Source organism: Caretta caretta, chromosome 7 (assembly GCF_965140235.1).
Source record: "Caretta caretta isolate rCarCar2 chromosome 7, rCarCar1.hap1, whole genome shotgun sequence".
Classification (NCBI taxonomy): Eukaryota; Metazoa; Chordata; order Testudines; family Cheloniidae; genus Caretta; species Caretta caretta.
In genome coordinates, this window is record NC_134212.1 from 28,474,213 (window position 1) to 28,494,935 (window position 20,723).

Genomic DNA, 20,723 nt, shown 5'->3' on the forward strand with positions numbered 1-20,723 from the left:
TTATCTGGTTGGTTTCCTGAATGTTTGATTGACAGGCTGAACAACCAAAAGCCTGACCTGTTTTATTATTGTAGTGATTCTCTTTGAAGTATTAATTGTGTCTTGTGTCCAGCTGTATTTAAACAGGAGCTATAGCCATTCTCTAAAATCTTCATTCTATTATTAAAAGAATTAATGATTGCATTACGTTTTTCTATGCACAAGAAAGAAAGATTTCCTTGTGCTTGTAAAATGCTAATAAGAATATGATGGCTTTTGTTGTCTGTTATGAGAGTAAATTTAGAGAGGTGTTGATGCTGTTTGGAGACTCTGTTAGTAAACAATATTAGGGTTTTTCACCCTTAGATATAGGTGTGTTAGTCCCAGTAACATTAATAGGAGGGACATGTTTACAAGGGATGTTCAAAAAGTTCACTATACCCCTAAAGTTTCACTGCACTCAGACAATGTTATAGAAATGATCATTTCAGTCAGAAAACTCTAAGATGTTACAATGAGTTTGTGTTGCAGGTAAGACTTAATATTTGAGACAGACAACAGGTTGTGTGATGTTTCTTTCTAATGTTGGAATATGTTATTATCACAGTATTGGTGTTAAATGATATAATTTTAAAAAGTTAATATGTTAAATAAAGGATCACTGGGACACATGCAGACAACATCTCTACCTACCCAGTGCAAAAGGCTTAAAAATACCTCAGATTACATGGGAATATTTCAATGAGAGAATTTAAGACTCCTAACATGCATCCCTGATACAGTGTGTTATACAGGGGTACCCATTAAAATCAGCATTTTTCCAGTTGACAGCCAGGCATATCTGAGATACCACCATTTTTCCTTACACTTATGGCTTGTCTTCACTGCTATGTTAGCTAGAGGAATAACTCAATCTTTCCCCTAATCCAACACCTGTCCACTCATAAAATCTCTAGCTCAAGTTAAATGATGTTTAAACCTGAGCTAGCTGGCCCATCAGGAGGTGTGTGGTGAAGTCTAAGCGCTGTTGCCACTCAAGCTAGCAATGCAATGTGGAGCCAGGTACAGGCTACAAATTTGATTTAGCACAACTCATCAAATGCTAATCATTCTGCTAATCCAGTCCCTCCGTTCTGCTATCAAATTACTTTGTGTAGCTGAGGGTTGTTTCACAGTATGGCCACTAGAAAAGGAGTACTTGTGGCACCTTAGAGACTAACCAATTTATTTGAGCATGAGCTTTCGTGAGCTACAGCTCACTTCATCGGATGCATACCGTGGAAACTGCAGAAGACATTATATACACAGAGACCATGAAACAATACCTCCTCCCACCCCACTGTCCTGCTGGTAATAGCTTATCTAAAGTGATCATCAAGGTGGCCCATTTCCAGCACAAATCCAGGTTTTCTCACCCCCCCCACCCCCCTCCAAAAACCACACACACAAACTCACTCTCCTGCTGGTAATAGCTTATCCAAAGTGACCGCTCTCCTCACAATGTGTATGAAAATCAAGGTGGGCCATTTCCAGCACAAATACAGGTTTTCTCACCCCCCCACCCCCTTTTTTCAAAAAAACACACACACAAAAACTCGCTCTCCTGCTGGTAATAGCTTATCCAAAGCGACCACTCTCCCTACAATGTGCATGATAATCAAGGTGGGCCATTTCCTGCACAAATACAGGTTTTCTCACTCCCCTACCCCCATACACACACAAACTCAATCTCCTGCTGGTAATAGCTCATCCAAAGTGACCACTCTCCCTACAATGACAGGTTTCAGAGGAACAGCCGTGTTAGTCTGTATTCGCAAAAAGAAAAGGAGTACTTGTGGCACCTTAGAGACTAACCGATTTATTTGAGCATGAGCTTTCGTGAGCCACAGCTCACTTCATCAGATGTCTCTAAGGTGCCACAAGTACTCCTTTTCTTTCTCCCTACAATGTGCATGATAATCAAGGTGGGCCATTTCCAGCACAAATCCAGGTTTTCTCACCCCCCCCCCCCCCACAAACTCACTCTCCTGCTGGCAATAGCTCATCCAAACTGACCACTCTCCTTACAATGTGCATGATAATCAAGGTGGGCCATTTCCAGCATAAATCCAAGTTTAACCAGAACGTCGGGGGGGGGGGGGTAGAAAAAAACAAGGGGAAATAGGCTACCTTGCATAATGACTTAGCCACTCCCAGTCTCTATTTAAGCCTAAATTAATAGTATCCAATTTGCAAATGAATTCCAATTCAGCAGTTTCTCGCTGGAGTCTGGATTTGAAGATTTTTTGTTGTAAGATAGCGACCTTCATGTCTGTGATTGCGTGACCAGAGAGACTGAAGTGTTCTCCGACTGGTTTATGAATGTTATAATTCTTGACATCTGATTTGTGTCCATTTATTCTTTTATGTAGAGATTGTCCAGTTTGACCAATGTACATGGCAGAGGGGCATTGCTGGCACATGATGGCATATATCACATTGGTGGATGTGCAGGTGAACGAGCCTCTGATAGTGTGGCTGATGTTATTAGGCCCTTTGATGGTGTCCCCTGAATAGATATGTGGGCACAGTTGGCAACAGGCTTTGTTGCAAGGATAGGTTCCTGGGTTAGTGGTTCTGTTGTGTGGTATGTGGTTGTTGGTGAGTATTTGCTTCAGGTTGGGGGGCTGTCCCAAGATTTGTGAGAGTGTTGGGTCATCCTTCAGGATAGGTTGTAGATCCTTAATAATGCGTTGGAGGGGTTTTAGTTGGGGGCTGAAGGTGACGGCTAGTGGCGTTCTGTTATTTTCTTTGTTAGGCCTGTCCTGTAGTAGGTGACTTCTGGGAACTCTTCTGGCTCTATCAATCTGTTTCTTCACTTCCGCAGGTGGGTATTGTAGTTGTAAGAATGCTTGATAGAGATCTTATAGGTGTTTGTCTCTGTCTGAGGGGTTGGAGCAAATGTGGTTGTATCGCAGAGCTTGGCTGTAGACGATGGATCGTGTGGTGTGGTCAGGGTGAAAGCTGGAGGCATGTAGGTAGGAATAGCGGTCAGTAGGTTTCCAGTATAGGGTGGTGTTTATGTGACCATTGTTTATTAGCACTGTAGTGTCCAGGAAGTGGATCTCTTGTGTGGACTGGACCAGGCTGAGGTTGATGGTGGGATGGAAATTGTTGAAATCATGGTGGAATTCCTCAAGGGCTTCTTTTCCATGGGTCCAGATGATGAAGATGTCATCAATATAGCGCAAGTAGAGTAGGGGCGTTAAGGGACGAGAGCTGAGGAAGCGTTGTTCTAAGTCAGCAAAAAAATTGTTGGCATACTGTGGGGCCATGCGGGTACCCATAGCAGTGCCGCTGATCTGAAGGTATACATTGTCCCCAAATGTAAAATAGTTATGGGTAAGGATAAAGTCACAAAGTTCAGCCACCAGGTTAGCCGTGACATTATCGGGGATAGTGTTCTTGATGGCTTGTAGTCCATCTTTGTGTGGAATGTTGGTGTAGAGGGCTTCTACATCCATAGTGGCCAAGATGGTGTTATCAGGAAGATCACCGATGGATTGTAGTTTCCTCAGGAAGTCAGTGGTGTCTCGAAGGTAGCTGGGAGTGCTGGTAGCGTAGGGCCTGAGGAGGGAGTCTACGTAGCCAGACAATTCTGCTGTCAGGGTGCCAATGCCTGAGATGATGGGGTGCCCAGGATTTCCAGGTTTATGGATCTTGGGTAGTAGATAGAATATCCCAGGTCGGGGTTCCAGGGGTGTGTCTGTGCGGATTTGATCTTGTGCTTTTTCAGGAAGTTTCTTGAGCAAATGCTGTAGTTGCTTTTGGTAACTCTCAGTGGGATCATAGGGTAATGGCTTATAGAAAGTGGTGCTGGAGAGCTGCCGAGCAGCCTCTTGTTCATATTCCGACCTATGCATGATGACAACAGCACCTCCTTTGTCAGCCTTTTTGATTATGATGTCAGAGTTGTTTCTGAGGCTGTGGATGGCATTGTGTTCTGCACGGCTGAGGTTATGGGGCAAGTGATGCTGCTTTTCCACAATTTCAGCCCGTGCACGTCGGCGGAAGCAGTCTATGTAGAAGTCCAGTCTGCTGTTTCGACCTCTAGGAGGAGTCCACCTAGAATCCTTCTTTTTGCAATGTTGGTAGGGAGGCCTCTGTGGATTAGTATGTTGTTCAGAGGTATTTTGGAAATATTCCTTGAGTCGGAGACGTCGAAAATAGGATTCTAGTTGGGTATGGCCACTGACACTCAAGCTATGCTAGCTCAAGTATAGTTACTCAAATATAGTAATTCAAGTTAACTGTTGCAGTGAAGAAAAATCGCTATGATATCAACGGTATTAAGGGCAAATGATGGCTTTTTAATGACAGGCACCATAATTTATTATATGTACCCCTGTATATCAAATGAAACTGATTAAAATAAATTGCAAATTATAATGCATCATTACTTTATAAATTAAGCATTAGCCATAAATGTCATATAAACCTAGAAAGTTTTATTTGATCTTCAAGGATATAAAAGCACATCTAGGGCCAGATTTTCAGTGAGAAGTCTGCATTTGCAAAATCGAGGTTCAGAGTTCTGAACTCTTGAGTGTTTGCTGAAGCAAACAGGAAACATGGCAAAGAAAGTGGGCATACTCAACTTTAGGACTGATTCAAAGCATTAAGAACCAGTGTGTGTGACACCTGCCATCCTGTCTGACAAAAAAGACCTCCAGAGCTGAAAGCATAAGTTTCTCCAGAATGAACTAAAGTGCAAGGTTCTACAGCTGGGGCTGTCACAGATTCACATTCTCTGTTTATCAAACATATAACATAACACACACTGACCAGTGGGTTACATGTATATGCACAACTTAGAATTAGAGAAATATACAAGCATGGGCGCACACACATACAATAACCTTATTTGCAGCAATCACAGGCAAGTATGTGAGTAGCAGGACCCATATGAGTCAATAGTAATTGAATGGTGCTCAGCACCTACCAGGATTAGGCCTGAAATCAACTCTGGATGTGTACAAGAGAATATTATTATTCAAACTTGGATCATTTCGCAGTGGAGTTCACTGTCGTTATCCAGGTGATAGTGAGCAGTATTAGTGAATGTTTTTGGAAGCTGTCATTTTCTGCTGACAGAACATAAGAACACGAAAATATAAGAATGGCCACACTGGGTCAGACCAATAGTCCATCTAGCTCAGTATCCTGTATGCTAATGTCAACAGTAGCCAATGCCAGATGGTTCAGAGGGAATGAACGGAACAGGGCAATTACAGAGTGATCCATCCTGTTGTCCTGTCCAAGATTCTTACTGTCAGAAGTTTAGGGACACCCAGAGCAGGGAACTTATCTAATTCTTTTTTGAACCCAGTTATGCTTTTGGCCTTCACAGCATCCCTTGGCAATGAGTTCCACAGGTTGACTGGGCATTGTGTGAAGTATTTCCTTATGTTTGTTTTAAACATGCTGCCCATTAATTTTTTTGGGTGGCCACTGATTCTTGTGTTACGTGAAGGGATAAATAACAAATAATAAATAAATTCCTTATTCACTTTCTCCAAACCATTCATGATTTTATAGCCCTCTATCCTATCCCCCCCTTAGTCGTCCCTTCTCTAAGCTGAACAGTCCCAGCCTTTTTAATCTCTCCTCATTTTTGTTGCCCTTTTCTATACTTTTTCCAATTGTAATATATCTTTTCTAAGATGGGGCAATCAGAACTGCACACAGTATTCAAGGTGTGGGCACACTATGGATTTATATAGTGGCACTATGATATTTTCTGTCTTATTATCTATCTTCTTCCTAATGGTTCCTAACACGCTGTTCGCTTTTTTGACTACTTCTGCACATTGAACAGATGTTTTCAGAGAACTATCCACGACTCCAAAATCTCCTTCTTGCAGGGTAACAGCTTTTTTAGACTCCATCATTTTGTATGTATAGTTGGGATTATGTTTTCCAATGTGCATTACTTCGCATTTATCAACATTAAATTTCATCTGTCATTTTGTTGCTAAGTTCTATGAAACCCCTTTATAACTCTTTGAAGTCAGTTTGGACTTAACTATCTTGATTAATTTTGTATTAGCTGAAAATTTTGCCACCTCACTGTTTATCCCTTTTTCCAGATCATTTATGAATATGTTGAATAGCACTGGTCCCAGTATAGATCCTTGGGGGAACCCGCTATTTACCTCTCTCCACTGTGAAAACTCACGATATATTCTTATCTTTGTCTCCTATCTTTTAATTAGTTATTGATCCAAGAGGACCTTCCCCCTTATTCCAGGACTCCTTACCTTGCTAAGAGCCATTGGTGAGGGACGTCATCCAAGGCTTTCTGAAAATCCAAGTACACTATATCCAATGGATCACCCTTGTCCGCATGCTTGTTGACACCCTCAAAGAATTCTAATACATTGTGAGGCATGATTTCCCTTTACAAAAGCTGTGTTGACTCTTCGCCCATCATAGTGTGTTCATCTATCTATCTGACAATTCTATTCTGTACTGAAGTTTCATCCCATTTGCCTGGTACTTAAGTTAGGCTCACCAGTTTGTAATTGGCAGGATCACCTCTGGGACTGTTTAAAAATATTGGCATTACATTAGCTATCTGACTGTCATACCACATTTAGTCATTCTGCAATTTCATACTTGAGTTCCTTCAGAACTCTTGCATGAATACTATCAGATCCTGGTGACTTATTATTGTTTGATCTATCAATTTATTCCAAAACCTCTTCTACACCTCATTTGACAATGTACATCAGGATGCACATACTCCCTCCAACCCAACTTACACTTGCCCACAAGGTAACCCTACATAGGTACTGTTACTGGTCACACAGTGAACAAATGAAAACTAGGAATGTGTGCAGATTCTATTTGTATTTATGTTTCTATTTGCTGCAGTATTTTTAGCACCTCAGGTAACTATAAATGGGGCCACATTTAGAAAGGATCTGTTCTTCTTATTGTATTTCAGCTTCTGGATTATTGAAATACCATTAGGAGAGTTGATCTCATGTTATATTGCCCCCATCAATAGCTCCCTAAAACTATAAGAAGCCCACAATAACATAAACACAAGTTAAAATACAGAGATAATGGGGTTTCTTTGGGTTCTGTAAACAACCCTATTCAAAACTAATATGTGAGCTTTCCTGACTGCACAAGACTTTTACACTTTTATTCATCATTATTACTAAAAATTTTCACTTATTAGCTAATAGCAGATGAACCTGCCACCGCTTCATCAATAGATAAAACCAAATTGAGAAAAGTGACATTCTTCCATCCTGGTAAAAAGATTCCAGTTGGGTGTCTACAGAGAGAGAGGACCAAGAACCAATTTTATTTAAATGGTGTCTTCAAAGCAAATTCAGAGCAAAATATCTGGTATATTTTACAAGGTGGGTATGCTTCTTCGTGTTTCTGGTCAATAACCTCAGTGTCTTCTGGAATGAAATGAAAATTGACATCTATGTAGTGCAAATATCCTCCATGTGGAAAAACTGTATACTTAAATAATGGGTTTTTCTGAGTTAATTCTCAACTTTGCTTGTTATTGCCTCTCTTGGTCTCAAATAGCCTGTGTTTGATGACTTCAGGGGCATATTGCAAGGCCCATCTGTTTTTTTAATGTTTGGGGAGGGTGGAGTTTTATGATGGTGGTCTTGCTTTTATAATGGGGGGGGGGTATTTTAATTTTTTATGCATCTGATGAACCAATTGGGTGATTAATTATTAAAGGAAAAAAGTCATCTTAATTTATTTATTTTATTTTGTATGAATTATGTCTTTTAAAATGTGTTATATCTCCTAGCGCTTTTAGGATAAGTTATCTTTGTATATATTGAAAGAAATAATAAATAATAGGCTCATAACTACCAAAATGTGAGTATGCTCTGGCTTCCAAAAATTAAAACAGCACGTGTTCTCTACTGCACCCCTCCTCTACACTGACTTCACTTTTATGGGGCATGGAAGATTTGGGTTTTTTTCATCACAAATACAAATGACATAATCACATGCACAAACTGAACATTCATAAAGTCTCCTGAGACAATTAGGAAAAGATAAGGAGAGCAAGCAAGCAAGCGAGACAGTGAGAAAGAGAAAGACAGAACAAGTGCATGTTCTGATTGTTCCAAGAAACCAGCACCAAATTATAGAAGGGGAAAAATATACCTTATATGAGTAACACTTATGTCATAAGTGTCTGATCTGGACCCAAGCCTGCATTTTAACTGTACTAGTAAGTGCAGAACTGGGCTCTCTTTCAGAGCTCTGACAGTATTTTCTGGTAAGCAAAGTTCAATATTTTGCCAAGTTTGTATCTTGCAATCTTACAGATTGTTGGTTTGCCATTTTAATTATTTTGTAATTGTGATATCATCTGAAGAAATGTCTCTGTGTAGCTAGGCACCCCAGTGTATCACGTTGGATTAAATGCCAGGGCTATACATGCTGATGTGGTACTGTATTTCATTTTTAGCTACAATATGCTTCATCTTGATTCACAGCAAATGACCCCAGGCTACAGAAGTACCCATTCACTGGGATAATACCGTATCCTTTACTGCACTAATTATTTCATAGAAAATTTTGACATTAGCAAATAATCCCATTTGGCCACACTCAGCCACAAAGCAACCTAATTATGGGTTACTGTGAGCAACAGATCCACAGACTCACTCATAGGTTGCAGTTCCAGCAACAAAAAAGTTCAAATTTGTTTAGCTACCTCCCCCCCGCATTTTAACATCATTTTGTTCAGAATTTTTAAAATTCATCATTTTTTGCTTCATCAGTCCTTTAAAATCTAATTTTTTTTATCTTGCATTTACTAAGATCCTGATTTTGTAAACACTTATTACTGAGGAGAGTGATTATTATGAAAAGTCCCATTGACTTTAAGCAGGAAGCTTAGTCTTGTGGTTAATGCATTAGACTAGAACTCTGCCACAGACTTCCTGTATGACCTTGCACAAGTCACTTAGGGTCAGACTTTTAGAGGTACTGAGGGGCCTAAATACACAGATAAGTGCTTAATTCCCCTTGACTGCAATGAGAGTTAGGCTCTTCTGCAAATCCAGTTAGGTATATATTTGCATATTTAGATACCTAAATACCTTTAAAAATCTGTGCCTTACTCACCCTGTGCCTTAGTTCCCCATCTGTAAAATGGGAATGAAAATATCTCCTGATTGTCCATTTATACCATAAGATCTTTGCAGTAGGGTTTGCTTCTCACTATGCCCCAGTGCAGTGCTGGATACAATGGGACCATAACCTTAGCTGTGGTCTCTAAGAGATACTGTAATGCCAAAAAATAAGGACTGTGCTTAGTAACACAAAAGTGTTTTCAGGATTGGTTCCTATGCAGTAGTGATGGCCTTTGATATATATTTTTGTTGTTTCTATGGAGACATACTTGGGCCTGAACCTTTCTTGAAGCATAATAGTCAAGGCTTGGTACATCTGAAAAAATGGTTTGTAGGCCTCAAGGCAAATGAAGACGGTTGAGAGCTTGCTTGGGTCTAATTTACCATAATACTAAGAAAAATAGAGCTTTTAAACAAAATCAGAAAAGATCTACTTAAAAACTATAGGCTTGCAAAAGAATGCTAGTCCAAGGGACACAAATATAAGATTAAATTTATCCAAATGGAATAGGCTTAAAAAAAACCCAGCAGTGCAGAAATCTGCTTCTGAAAGGGCTTTTTAGCCTGAGGAATCCAGTAAGATGCTGTGACTGGAAGAAGAGTGCAGCTGTGCTCCTTTGCAGCAGAACTATCTTGCCAAGATTTCTTGCTCACAGTGTTGTTAAACATAGTTAGTTTCTCATCTGCATATTGAAGCTTGTTTTAAGAGTAAGCAAAAAGTTCAGAGATTTCTATTTCCTACCAAGCTACTTACCCAGTACAACACATCAGTCCATCCTTCCATGGTTATACATTGGAACACAGTTAACATCGCAAAGGCAAAATTGTCAAAGTTGGTTATGCCTCCATTTGGTCCGACCCAGCCTCCCCTACATTCGGTGCCATTCATGGCACACTGACGTCCATTCCCTGAGAATGCACAAGGTGCTGGATCATCCTCAACTAATATATCTGAAATTGACAAAAAACATTTCAGAATTCTGCATTCTCAAAATTTTTGTGAAATAACTTGCTTGTGAGGAGAAACTCCAACACTGAAGGACTACAGACAGCATTACATGGAAAGATTATTCATTCAAGGCTTGATCCTGAAAGATGCTGGGAGTTTAAGGGTAAGGCAGGGCATTCATCTCTCAGGATCAGGTTCTACATGTGTAAAAATTGCCATACTCAAAAATTAACAGAGAAAACAGTTCAAATAAAATAACAATGAAATGAAAGAGAGAAGGTGGTGAGGTAATATCTTTTAATGGACCAACTTCTGTTGGTGAAAGAGACAAGCTTTTTATACATACACATGTATACAGAGCTCTTCTTCCAATCTGGAAAAAGTAATCAGAGTGTCACAGCAAAACAGAAGGTAGGGTAGATTGTTAAACACAAGAAGTTAACACTCTGTCCCACCTCGTATTTAGCTGTGACACCCTGATTACTTTTACCAGACCTGAAGAAGAGTTCTGTGCAGGTCGAAAACTTGTCTCTTTCATCAGCAGACGGCCCATTAAAAGGTATTATCTCACCCACCTTATCTCTCTCATGTCTTGGAGCCAGCATGGCTACAACAGTGCAAATGAAATGAAGCATTTTGCCAGCTGTAGGTAACACAGTGAATTTTTCAATTACTGAAGTTTATCTAACATATGCTTTCTTCTCATTACTCTTTCTTCGCTTTTCCATCCCATATTAACAATTTCCTTCCTCTCAGCGGGTAAGCAGTCCAGGACTAGATCCTGCATTTAGTCTATTCCATTCCAGACTTCACTGGTGGAAATGTACCCTACTTACTAAACTTCATTTCTCTAGTGATGATCTTTCACTCCTCCGAAGACCTCCCATACCAAATATTTTCACTGTATCATTTAAACCCACATCTGAATGTAGGAGGACTGGATTCCTCTATTACTCATCTCAGTGCTTGCTCTTATAATCATGCTGCCCAAAGTGCTGAAGCAGAGAGACAGGCAGCTATCTGCCTCAGGAGGGAAAGTCTGCTCCGTGATATGACTAGCTCTTCACTAGCCTGGGATTCAAAGTCCGATGACTGTGTTTCCCACTGTAGGCTGTCGCTATCTTATTGGGCTGACCCTTTGGCTACATTTTTTAAAAACAAGATCAGTTCATAGCAAGTAGCAGGGCTCTATTGTTTAGTTAGCATTTTAAAATGTAATATGCTTTTCCTACAATCACGCAACCTTATGGAAACGAAGATTTACAATAGTTTTAACATCTAGGACCCTATCATGCTCCCACTGAAGTCCCACTGACTTGAAAGGGAGTGGGATTGGTCCCTTATGTAAATTAGTGGCTTCATTACTTACCTGAATCAACAAGAAAACATGATTTGTGCATTTTTCCAATAAAAAGTTCCAATCCTATAATAGCATAGATTATGATTACAAACAATACCAAAAGGGCAATATGGAGCAGGGGAACCATGGCTTTTATAATGGAGTTCAGGACAACTTGTAAACCTAAAAAAAAAAATCACACACAAAGATAGTGAGTTAGACTTTATATGGCATTAACTTTTCCTGATTATGAAATCTTTTGCAATTACACATAATTAGAAACACATAGAAATGCCATCAATTTTAAAAGTGTGGTGAATCTATGGTTTCCGCTGAACAAGACACACCAAAATCTTCCCGCACCAGCTCACAGCCAGAATTTTCAGGCTGCTCAGTTTCAAAAGCAAATGTCCAAGCACAGGGCTGCTTTAAAAAAATTTAAAGCTTTGTATTCTGTGAAAAAATTCTAACTGAACATCATCTGTAACAGAAAGCAATGCTTGAAAGACAGCAACAAGAATCCATACTCCTTAGATGATATGAATTCCAGGTGGTTGCTGGGATTTTACATCACCTGAAGAATCTTGAAAAATCCTGTGCTCAAGCCGTCATCTTGCAATGAGCTCAGGGCAGCCAGCTGCAGGGGGATCCATCTGCACAGAGCTCATTACAGGATTGGACTTTTGGTCTGGAAGGTCTATAGTGCTGGTAGAGAGCACTGCACCTGTATGGTAAAGATCTTTAAAACAGATACACCGAATACAAGTTTAAAATATAAACATACTTGGACACATTCATTTACCTTTCACATTGTTTTTATAGGTTTCAGAGTAGCAGCCGTGTTAGTCTGTATTCGCAAAAAGAAAAGGAGTACTTGTGGCACCTTAGAGACTAACAAATTTATTTGAGCATAAGATTTCATGAGCTACAGAATGCATCCGATGAAGGGAGCTGTAGCTCATGAAAGCTTATGCTCAAATAAATTTGTTTGTCTCTAAGGTGCCACAAGTACTCCTTTTCTTTTTATTGTTTTTATAGTTTTTCTTTTCCCTAAATATATATTGGTTAAATTCTGCACTGATAGCACTTCAAGCTTCAAGTGACTGGGGGCTGGGCCGGTATCAATGAAGCAGAATATGGCTTGCTTGTATTTAAACAAAGGCTTTCTCCATCACAGCGTACCCTTCCCCTCCCCCCATTCTGCTTGATTCTCCACTGAAGTTATTTTCCTAAATCTGTGTCATCACAATCATATCCATGGTAACAGATTATGATGTAATAAACACAGCATTATTACTTTGCTGCTGGAGCAAATGTGAGAAACTGGGTTGTTAAACAGAGAGGCCTCATTCAACTCAAAGCATCAATAATTAATAATAAATGAAAAGGAAATAGAAAGGATAATTATAAAACTCAACTGTCTTTTTAAAGTAATTGCTCTATTTTTCAAGTTTCCTACTTTTGGAAATTGCTCTTTTATTCCCTATAGTCTAAGCGTCAGTAAATCCCATTAAGATCAACACGAGTTATTTGCATCCACTCAGGGCAGAAAACATGTTGTTTGCTTTGGCATACATTTACCTGCATATGGGCAATTTTAGGAGTAGCTACATAGTATGTTTCCCAGGATTTGGGTATCAAAAATCTCAACTTTATTTTCTGGTGTTTTTGCTTTTGATGTTTAAATTACTTCATAGAAAACTTCTCAAATTTAAATGTATTCTTCTGTCTGCTTGGTGAACTGTGTAAGACAATCATACACTGAATGAGTTCACAATCCCTTATTCTACTTCAAACAGAATATCGTATATCTTCAAACACATTTTATCTACATAACCAGATAACGGAAGTCAACTTTACCCTGTCACTTTTATTCTACTTTCTAGAGCAAGAAGGTTAAATAATCTGAAAAGATAAGTGAGCTGTAGCTCACAAAAGCTTATGCTCAAATAAATTTGTTAGTCTCCAAGGTGCCACAAGTCCTCCTTTTCTTTTTGCAGATACAGACTAACACGGCTGCTACTCTGAAACCAACAATGGAATGGTTATTTTATTCACTCCGACAGAATTCAATAGAAAATAGCTTACTGGGCACTCCTGATACAAGCCGGAGAGGTCGCAACACACGAAAGGCTCTTAGGGCTTTGACATCAAAGCCACCTGGTTTGCCACCTGAGTGGCTACCTCCTTCTGTTTCTTTGGTTAATTGTTCCAAAATTACACTAAACAATCTACCAAATAAAAAAAAAGAAAGGTCAGCATCATCATCCATTTACCAAATAATCAAAAGTGTTAGGGATTGCTTGAACTGAGGATAGTTCTGAAAAGCTGTTCAGCTGTCAAAATGACATATACTTATGTATTAAATCATGACAGAAGGGTTATGAAGTGCAAGAGCTCCTAATCCCCCAAGAGAGGGATGATCACACAGTATCCACTAAATTAACATGCTGTTAGTACACAGTCTCTGCCAGTTTTACACAGATGAAGCTACTTTATCACGGCTTTTTGCTCAGACATTTCAGATTGTGAGGTTTGCAAAATCAGTTTTTCCATTAGAACATTAAATAGATAATGACAAAAAACTCACAGTTTTAAATTGTGTAGATGATATGAACTCCCTATGACACTCCAGTTCAACATTCTAAATATAGTAAGCAAAAGAAAAAAACCCACAAAAATATTCTTACAGTCAGACATTTCATAAAGTGTTTCTTAACTGGCAGAAGCCATTTACTAAAATAGTGTCAGAATGGAAGTTCAGTAATCATAATAGTTAAAACTGAAGCAGGTGGTTAAGACCAGCAGTGGTCTCAAGTTTTGCTTCATTTTACATGCTATATTTCAATTTGCATTGTAAAAACTTCCATGTTTTGCTAGATTTCAGGTGTGAGCCATGCAAGCCATAGTGAGCATCATCCAGTTTTCCACACAGAACTATCGTGCAATGCCTGATTAGAACTCAGCCTAGTTCCACTGGAAGGTCTGTGAACCTCAGCAAAAATTTCAATAAACTTGGCCTGTGTTTTAGATTTGTAAAATACACCTGAAAGCAGGAAAATTTTCTCCAGTTTTGAGTTTTGTCAGGAAAGTTTTTCACAGCTTTGGTTATAAATCATCAAGAATCACAGACTAACACGGCTACCACTCTGAAACCTAAGAAACAGATGTTATGTTTAGTAGCTTGCCAGAGATGGAATACTGGAGGCTTCCCCTGGACCCCGCTGTGACATTGCACCCCATAATGCTTACGGAAATATGCTTATGAGTGTGAATATAACGTAACTGGAATATGTTTCATGCAAAAGGTCTCTTGTAAGGTATCATTACAAAGCTTATAATCTAGTGAGTGTGTTCATCCTATTTGTATGAATGTATCATTCTTGTATCTGAAACTAGGAATATAAAATATAACTCTGAGGTCCTACTGTAGTTATGCAAAGTGTGGGCCAAGTGTGGTTTAGAATCTTGATGGCTCCCATCAACCAGGACAATTGACTGTAGATGGCTCTGTTTACTTGCAAGCCTTCCTGTGAGTCAGGCCAGGAAGAATGAAGGCTTGGGGTCTCACAGGACATGTGACCATGTCACCTGGTACTGGAATCCACCTTAAACCTGGTGCTTTTCCATTTAGAAGGCGGGGTGGGGACCCAAAGAGATAAAAGATTCCTGTCTTATGCCAAAGGTATATAAGGAGGTGGAACAGAACAAAGGGGCTGCAGTCATGAGAAATCCCCTAGCTACCACCTGAGCTGGAACAAGGACTGTACCAGGGGAAAGGATTGGGCCCAGAATAGAAAGGAATCTAGTCTGTGAAAGAAGCTTATTGGAACATCTCTGAGGGTGAGGTTTCATCCGTAATCAGTTTCCTACTGTTTTAGGCTTAGACTTGCGTGTTTTTGTTTTATTTTGCTTGGTAATTTACTTTGTTCTGTCTGTTATTACTTGGAACCACTTAAATACTACTTTTTCTACTTAATAAAATCACTTTTTGCTTATTAATTGACCCAGAGCAAGTAATTAATTCCTGGGGGAGCAAACAGTTGTGCATATCTCTCTATCAGTGTTATGGAGGGTGGACAATTTATGAGTTCATCCTGTATACGCTTTATACAGAGTAAAACGGATTTATTTTGGATTTGGACCCCATTGGGAGCTGGGTGTCTGGGTGCTGGAGACAGGAGCACTTCTTAAGCTGTGTTCAGTTAAGCCTACAGCTTGTGGGGGACGTGGTTCAGACCTGGGTCTGTGTTGCAGCAGGCTAGTGTGTCTGTCTCAACAAGACAGGGTACTGAAGTCCCAAGCTGCCAGGGAAAACAGGCTCAGAGGTAGTCTCAACACATCAGGTGGCAGTCCCAAGGGGGTCTCTGTGACCCAACCCATCACACCCACAAACACCCAGCTTGGGTCATCTACTCCCCTTCCCCAGTCTGTTCCACCATCTGTGGAGCACCTAGATCTTGGGGTCATGATCTGACCCACTTAATTTACACAAATCAGAGATCCACATATTTTAAGAGATGGCAGAATGCAGACATTTAACCATTTATGCTTAGTTCAGCAGAGTAATTAAATACGGACCTAACTGTAAGCATGTGAGTAATCGCATTGACTTCAATGAAACTATTCATGTTCTTAAAGTTAGGTACATGTTGCTGAAATCAGGGCCTGAGTTGGGGGAGAGGGGTGCTGTCAGGCACTCAGTGCACAAGTAATTCCTCAAATTAGAGATCCACAGGTACAGTAAACTGCTGTGCAAGCTATCTCCTTTGGGACCCGATTCTGGACTCTTTTCTCAGGTGAAGCTCCAACTGAAAACCGTGGAAATTTGGCCTGAAAAGAGAATGCAGGGCCAGGCACTAAACAAGTGGGTGGATTATTCTCTAAGCAATCCATACACTGCTTGATTTCAATGAGAGTTTTGACTGAGTCGGGACAGAGAAAAATGTGCAGGGCTGGCCCTCAGCTCTGCCAGCATATATCAGTCCTATCAAATCCATCAAGCCCTTGATTTTCTTTAAAACATAACATTTACTATCCAATATGGTTTACTAAGGCCATTTAATATTCTTTTAATTAAATGTCCAAATTATTTATGTTAGAAAACTGCCTTTTGTATATGCACCATACTTTCTTGTCTTATAGATGTGCATTTTGGAACGTTGTCATGATTTTACCTTTGGAGCCATTACATTTTCTGCTGACAATGCACAGTCAGAGCATTTAATTTAATGTATCTGGTGCTGGACACCAGTGGCAGCTCCTTTGAAGCTATTAAAATGTCTAATGAAATTCCATAACAAATCCACTCAAAAGGAATCACATCCAGAGATGATTCCATCTCTACATAGGGTCAAATACAAAAATCAATTTTTCAGTAGGCTTCTCTCTTAAGGGTGCAAGTTAATCAAATAACTGGCCCTGTACTGGCTTATCATGTTCTGTAACTGATTATTTTAAAACTAGGGTGCTTGGGTAAGAGGGCTGCATTTCCTGTGAGCCACAGACCAGTTTTCTGAGGGTTTCTTTTACTCTGTCATGGTGGGTTGATCTTTGACTACATGGTTTGCACCTCGTACACCAAGCCTTCCTATTCTGGACTGGTGAAAGGGCAGGGACTTGGGTCATAGAATGAGGCTTTGAGTATCTGATGGGAGACAATCCAATTCTTCTTATATACCGTGGATTCAGGGTTAGCATTTGATGTAATTAAACTTAGCCAGTTGTAGTGACTGTTTTATAACTAGGTGGTAATTTTCTTGTTATCACATGATGTTTTGGAGACAGAGGGCCAAATATAGAGGTGACATACCATACACTAATTTATCCTCCCTTACACTCACTTACACACACATCACTCAGAGATGTACGAGAATTTGGTGTAAGACACACCCATGTCCACGAGCAACATGGTTAGATGAAGTGTGCTAGTTTAGGGATTTGCTCAACTGCCCAGGGCTACAATAATCACATGGCCACCAGATAAGGGAGACAAAGAGGTAGACTATTTCAAAGATTGCTTCGTCTGAGAGAGGAGTTCCCTTGTGTGAAGTCCACAGCGCCTGACCACAAAGCACTCCACTACAGAAAGGCCTCACCAAGCACCATTTGCTCTGCGTCCAATCTGTTGAGGATCACTTGACCTGATGCAGAGCCTGATTACATGATGATTATCTATTATTTGTATTACTGTAGAACCTAGGAGCCTTAGTCATGGACCTCCTGCACATCGCAGGCCACAGAAACTCACCCACCCATAACCTCTGGCTGAGTTACTGACATCCTCAAATCTTCATTTAAAGACTTCAAGTTATAGAGAATCCACCATTTACTTACAGCAAGTGAATTGTGCTCCACACTGCAAAGGAAGGAAAAAAACCACAGGGTCTCTGCCAATCTGACCTGGAGGAAAATTCCTTCCAAACCCCAAATATGGTATTCTGTTAGACCCTGAACATGTGGGTGAGACCCACCAGCCAGGCGCTCGGGAAAGAATTCTCTGTAGTAACTTAGAGCCATCTCCATCTAGTGTCCCATCTCTGGCCATTGGAGATAGTTAGTAAAAGCAGACCCAGATGGACCATATGCCATTGTTGGCAATCTCATCATGCCATTCCTTCCATAAACTTATCAAGCTCAGTCATAAAACAAGTTAGGTTTTTTGCTCCCTACTATTCCCCTTGTAAAGCTGTTCCAGAGCTTCACTCCTTTAATGGTTAGAAACTTTCAACTAATGTCAAGCCTAAACTTATTCATGGCCAGTTTATATCCATATGTACTTGTGCCAACACTGGCCCTTAACTTAAATAACTCCTCTCCCTCCCTGGTGTTTATTGCTCTGATGTATTTATAGACAGCAATCATATCTCCCCTCAGCCTGTGTTTTGTTAAGCTAAGCTCTGTAAGTCTCCTTTAGTAAGGTAGGTTCTTCATTCCTCCGATCATCCTAGTGGCTCTTCCTGTACCTGTTCCAGTTTGAATTCATCTTTCTTAAACATGGGAGACCAGAATCTCACACGCAGAATTCCAGATGAGATCTCACCAGTGCCTTGTTTAATGGTAATAACACTTGCCTATCTCTACTGGAAATACCTCACCTGATGCACCATACAATTGCATTAACCTTTTTCATGGCTGCATAACATTGGTGGCTCATAGTTATCCTCTGATCAACCAATACCCTAATCTTTCTCATCCTCTGTCACATCTAACTGATACATACCTACCTTATAGAAAAAAATATTTTTATTAGTCCCTAAATTCATGACCTAGCACTTTGCTCCATTAAATTTCATCCTATTTCTATTGCTTCAGTTTTCAACGTCCTCCAAATCTTCTTGTATGATATTCCAGTCCTCCTCCGTATGGGCAATACCTCCCAACTTTGCCTCATCCACAAATTTTGTTAGCCCACTCCCACTTTTTGTGCCATGGTCATTAATGAACATGTTAAATAAGATCAGTTTCAAAATCAATCCTTGAGGAACTCCTAGTAACCTATTAACCTCTCTTCCAGCCTGACAGTTCACTTTTCAGCATGACCTGTGGTAGTCTCCCTTTTAATTAGTTATTTACCCACCTTTCAATCCACCTTTCAATGTTTGCAGGACTGGGTCCTTAGAGTGCTAATTAAAGAGGTATAACTTAGTTTCCCTTACATTCACCTAAACTCAATTAGAATCCATAATCCCCATCTTCTCCAATTTAACTAATAATTTCCTATGTGGAATTGCATCAAATGCCTTACTGAAATCTAGGTAGATTAGATCTACAGTATTTCCTTGTCTAGAAAATGGGTTATCTTCTCAAAGAAAGAGATCAGGTTGGTTTGGCATGATCTACCTTTTTGAAACCATTTTGTACAGGGGTTCTCAAACTGGGGATTGGGACCCCTCAGGGGGTCATGAGGTTATTACATGGGGTGTCGCGAGCTGTCGGCATCCATCCCAAACCCCATTTTGCCTCCAGCATTTATAATGGTGTTAAATATATTTAAAAGTGTTTTTAATTTAGAATGGGGAGTCACACTCAGAGGCTTGCTGTGTGAAAGGGGTCACCAGTACAAAAGTTTGAGAACCACTGATTGTTGTATTTTATCCCAGTTATCCTTTACCTCTGTGTGCTTTAACTACTCTCCCTTTCAAAATTTGTTCTAAGATCTTGCATATAATTGAAGTCAAACTACTGGGCTTGTAGTTTTTTGGATCACTTTATTCCCTTTTCTTAAATATAAGTATTATAATTTGCAATTCTCCAGTCATAGGATACAACCCCCAAGTTTACAGATTCATTAAAAATCCTTGCTATTTGGCTTGCAATTTCATGTGCAAGTTCCTTTAATATTCTTGGATGGTGATTATCCTGGCCCCCTGATTTGGTCCCATTAAGCTGTTTGAGTTTGGCTTCCAGCTTACATGTGGTAATTTCTACTTCCATATCCTTGTTCCCATTAGCCACCCTCCTACTGTTCGCAAGCTCCTCATTACCCTTATTAAAAACTGAGACAAAGTATTTGATAAGATGTTGACCCATATCTACATTATCTTTAATCTCCACCCATCCTCAGTGTTCAGCAGTCACTCTTCTTTTCTTGTTTTCTTTTTCTTTATATTGCTAAAGAATCTTTTACTGTTGCTCCCTTTACTCCCACTTTAACCATGGGCCAGAATGTGCCAGCAGATTGGAACCATGGCAATAATTTCAGTAATTTTCATTATTTAAAAATAATATTTGAATATTGGGTATTTACATGTACACAAAACAATAGCAGATTTAGTAATTACAATTATTTCCCCCAAATGCTGGCCTTTCCCATTAAATCACATTATCTTCATTATCTCAATGATGTGAGTTAGGAACTCTCTCTCCATCAAATTCCTGGCTCATTTCAGTTAAAAGCAAACTCTGAGTATCATTTAAACTATTTTAAAAAATGCATTATGAGACGTTGCATTATGAGACGTTGCATGCCAAGGGTTTCTTTGCAAGTCAGCAGCAATATTTCAAGTGACGTTAAATGGCAGAGCATTTCACTAGGATTCCCACCCCTCCACCCCGCTTTTTTTACACTTAACAGGATCTTTACTATTGAAAAAATTCCTTATTTCAGTCTAATCAGACAATATTTGCACATTTAGGGAAAACAGAATATATGCTATAAGATTAACTCTTTGATGCCTGAACATAGGATCTCTTAATGCAGCATGTAACCCAAAGAGAATCAATGCTGATAATATAAAACCTGCTGACACAACAAGGGACAGATGCTGCAAAGCCCTTACACAGT

The 20,723-nt window shown here is 39.7% G+C and overlaps 1 protein-coding gene across 11 annotated transcripts in view; it reads right to left on the reverse strand.

The window, feature by feature from the left end:
* CACNA1D (calcium voltage-gated channel subunit alpha1 D) overlaps positions 1 to 20,723 on the reverse strand; it is a 336,560-nt gene that overhangs the window by 178,564 nt on the left and 137,273 nt on the right. For 10 of the 11 annotated variants that reach the window (XM_048857868.2, XM_048857867.2, XM_075130346.1 and 7 more), the window contains exons 5-7: positions 13,526 to 13,668; positions 11,468 to 11,620; positions 9,904 to 10,100 (exon numbers count right to left, since the gene is read on the reverse strand). In XM_048857868.2, the coding sequence (XP_048713825.1) occupies positions 9,904 to 10,100; positions 11,468 to 11,620; positions 13,526 to 13,668 (493 nt within the window). Of the gene's footprint in view, positions 1 to 9,903; positions 10,101 to 11,467; positions 11,621 to 13,525; positions 13,669 to 20,723 lie in introns of those variants that run through there. The other variant, XM_048857870.2, reaches the window with a different exon arrangement.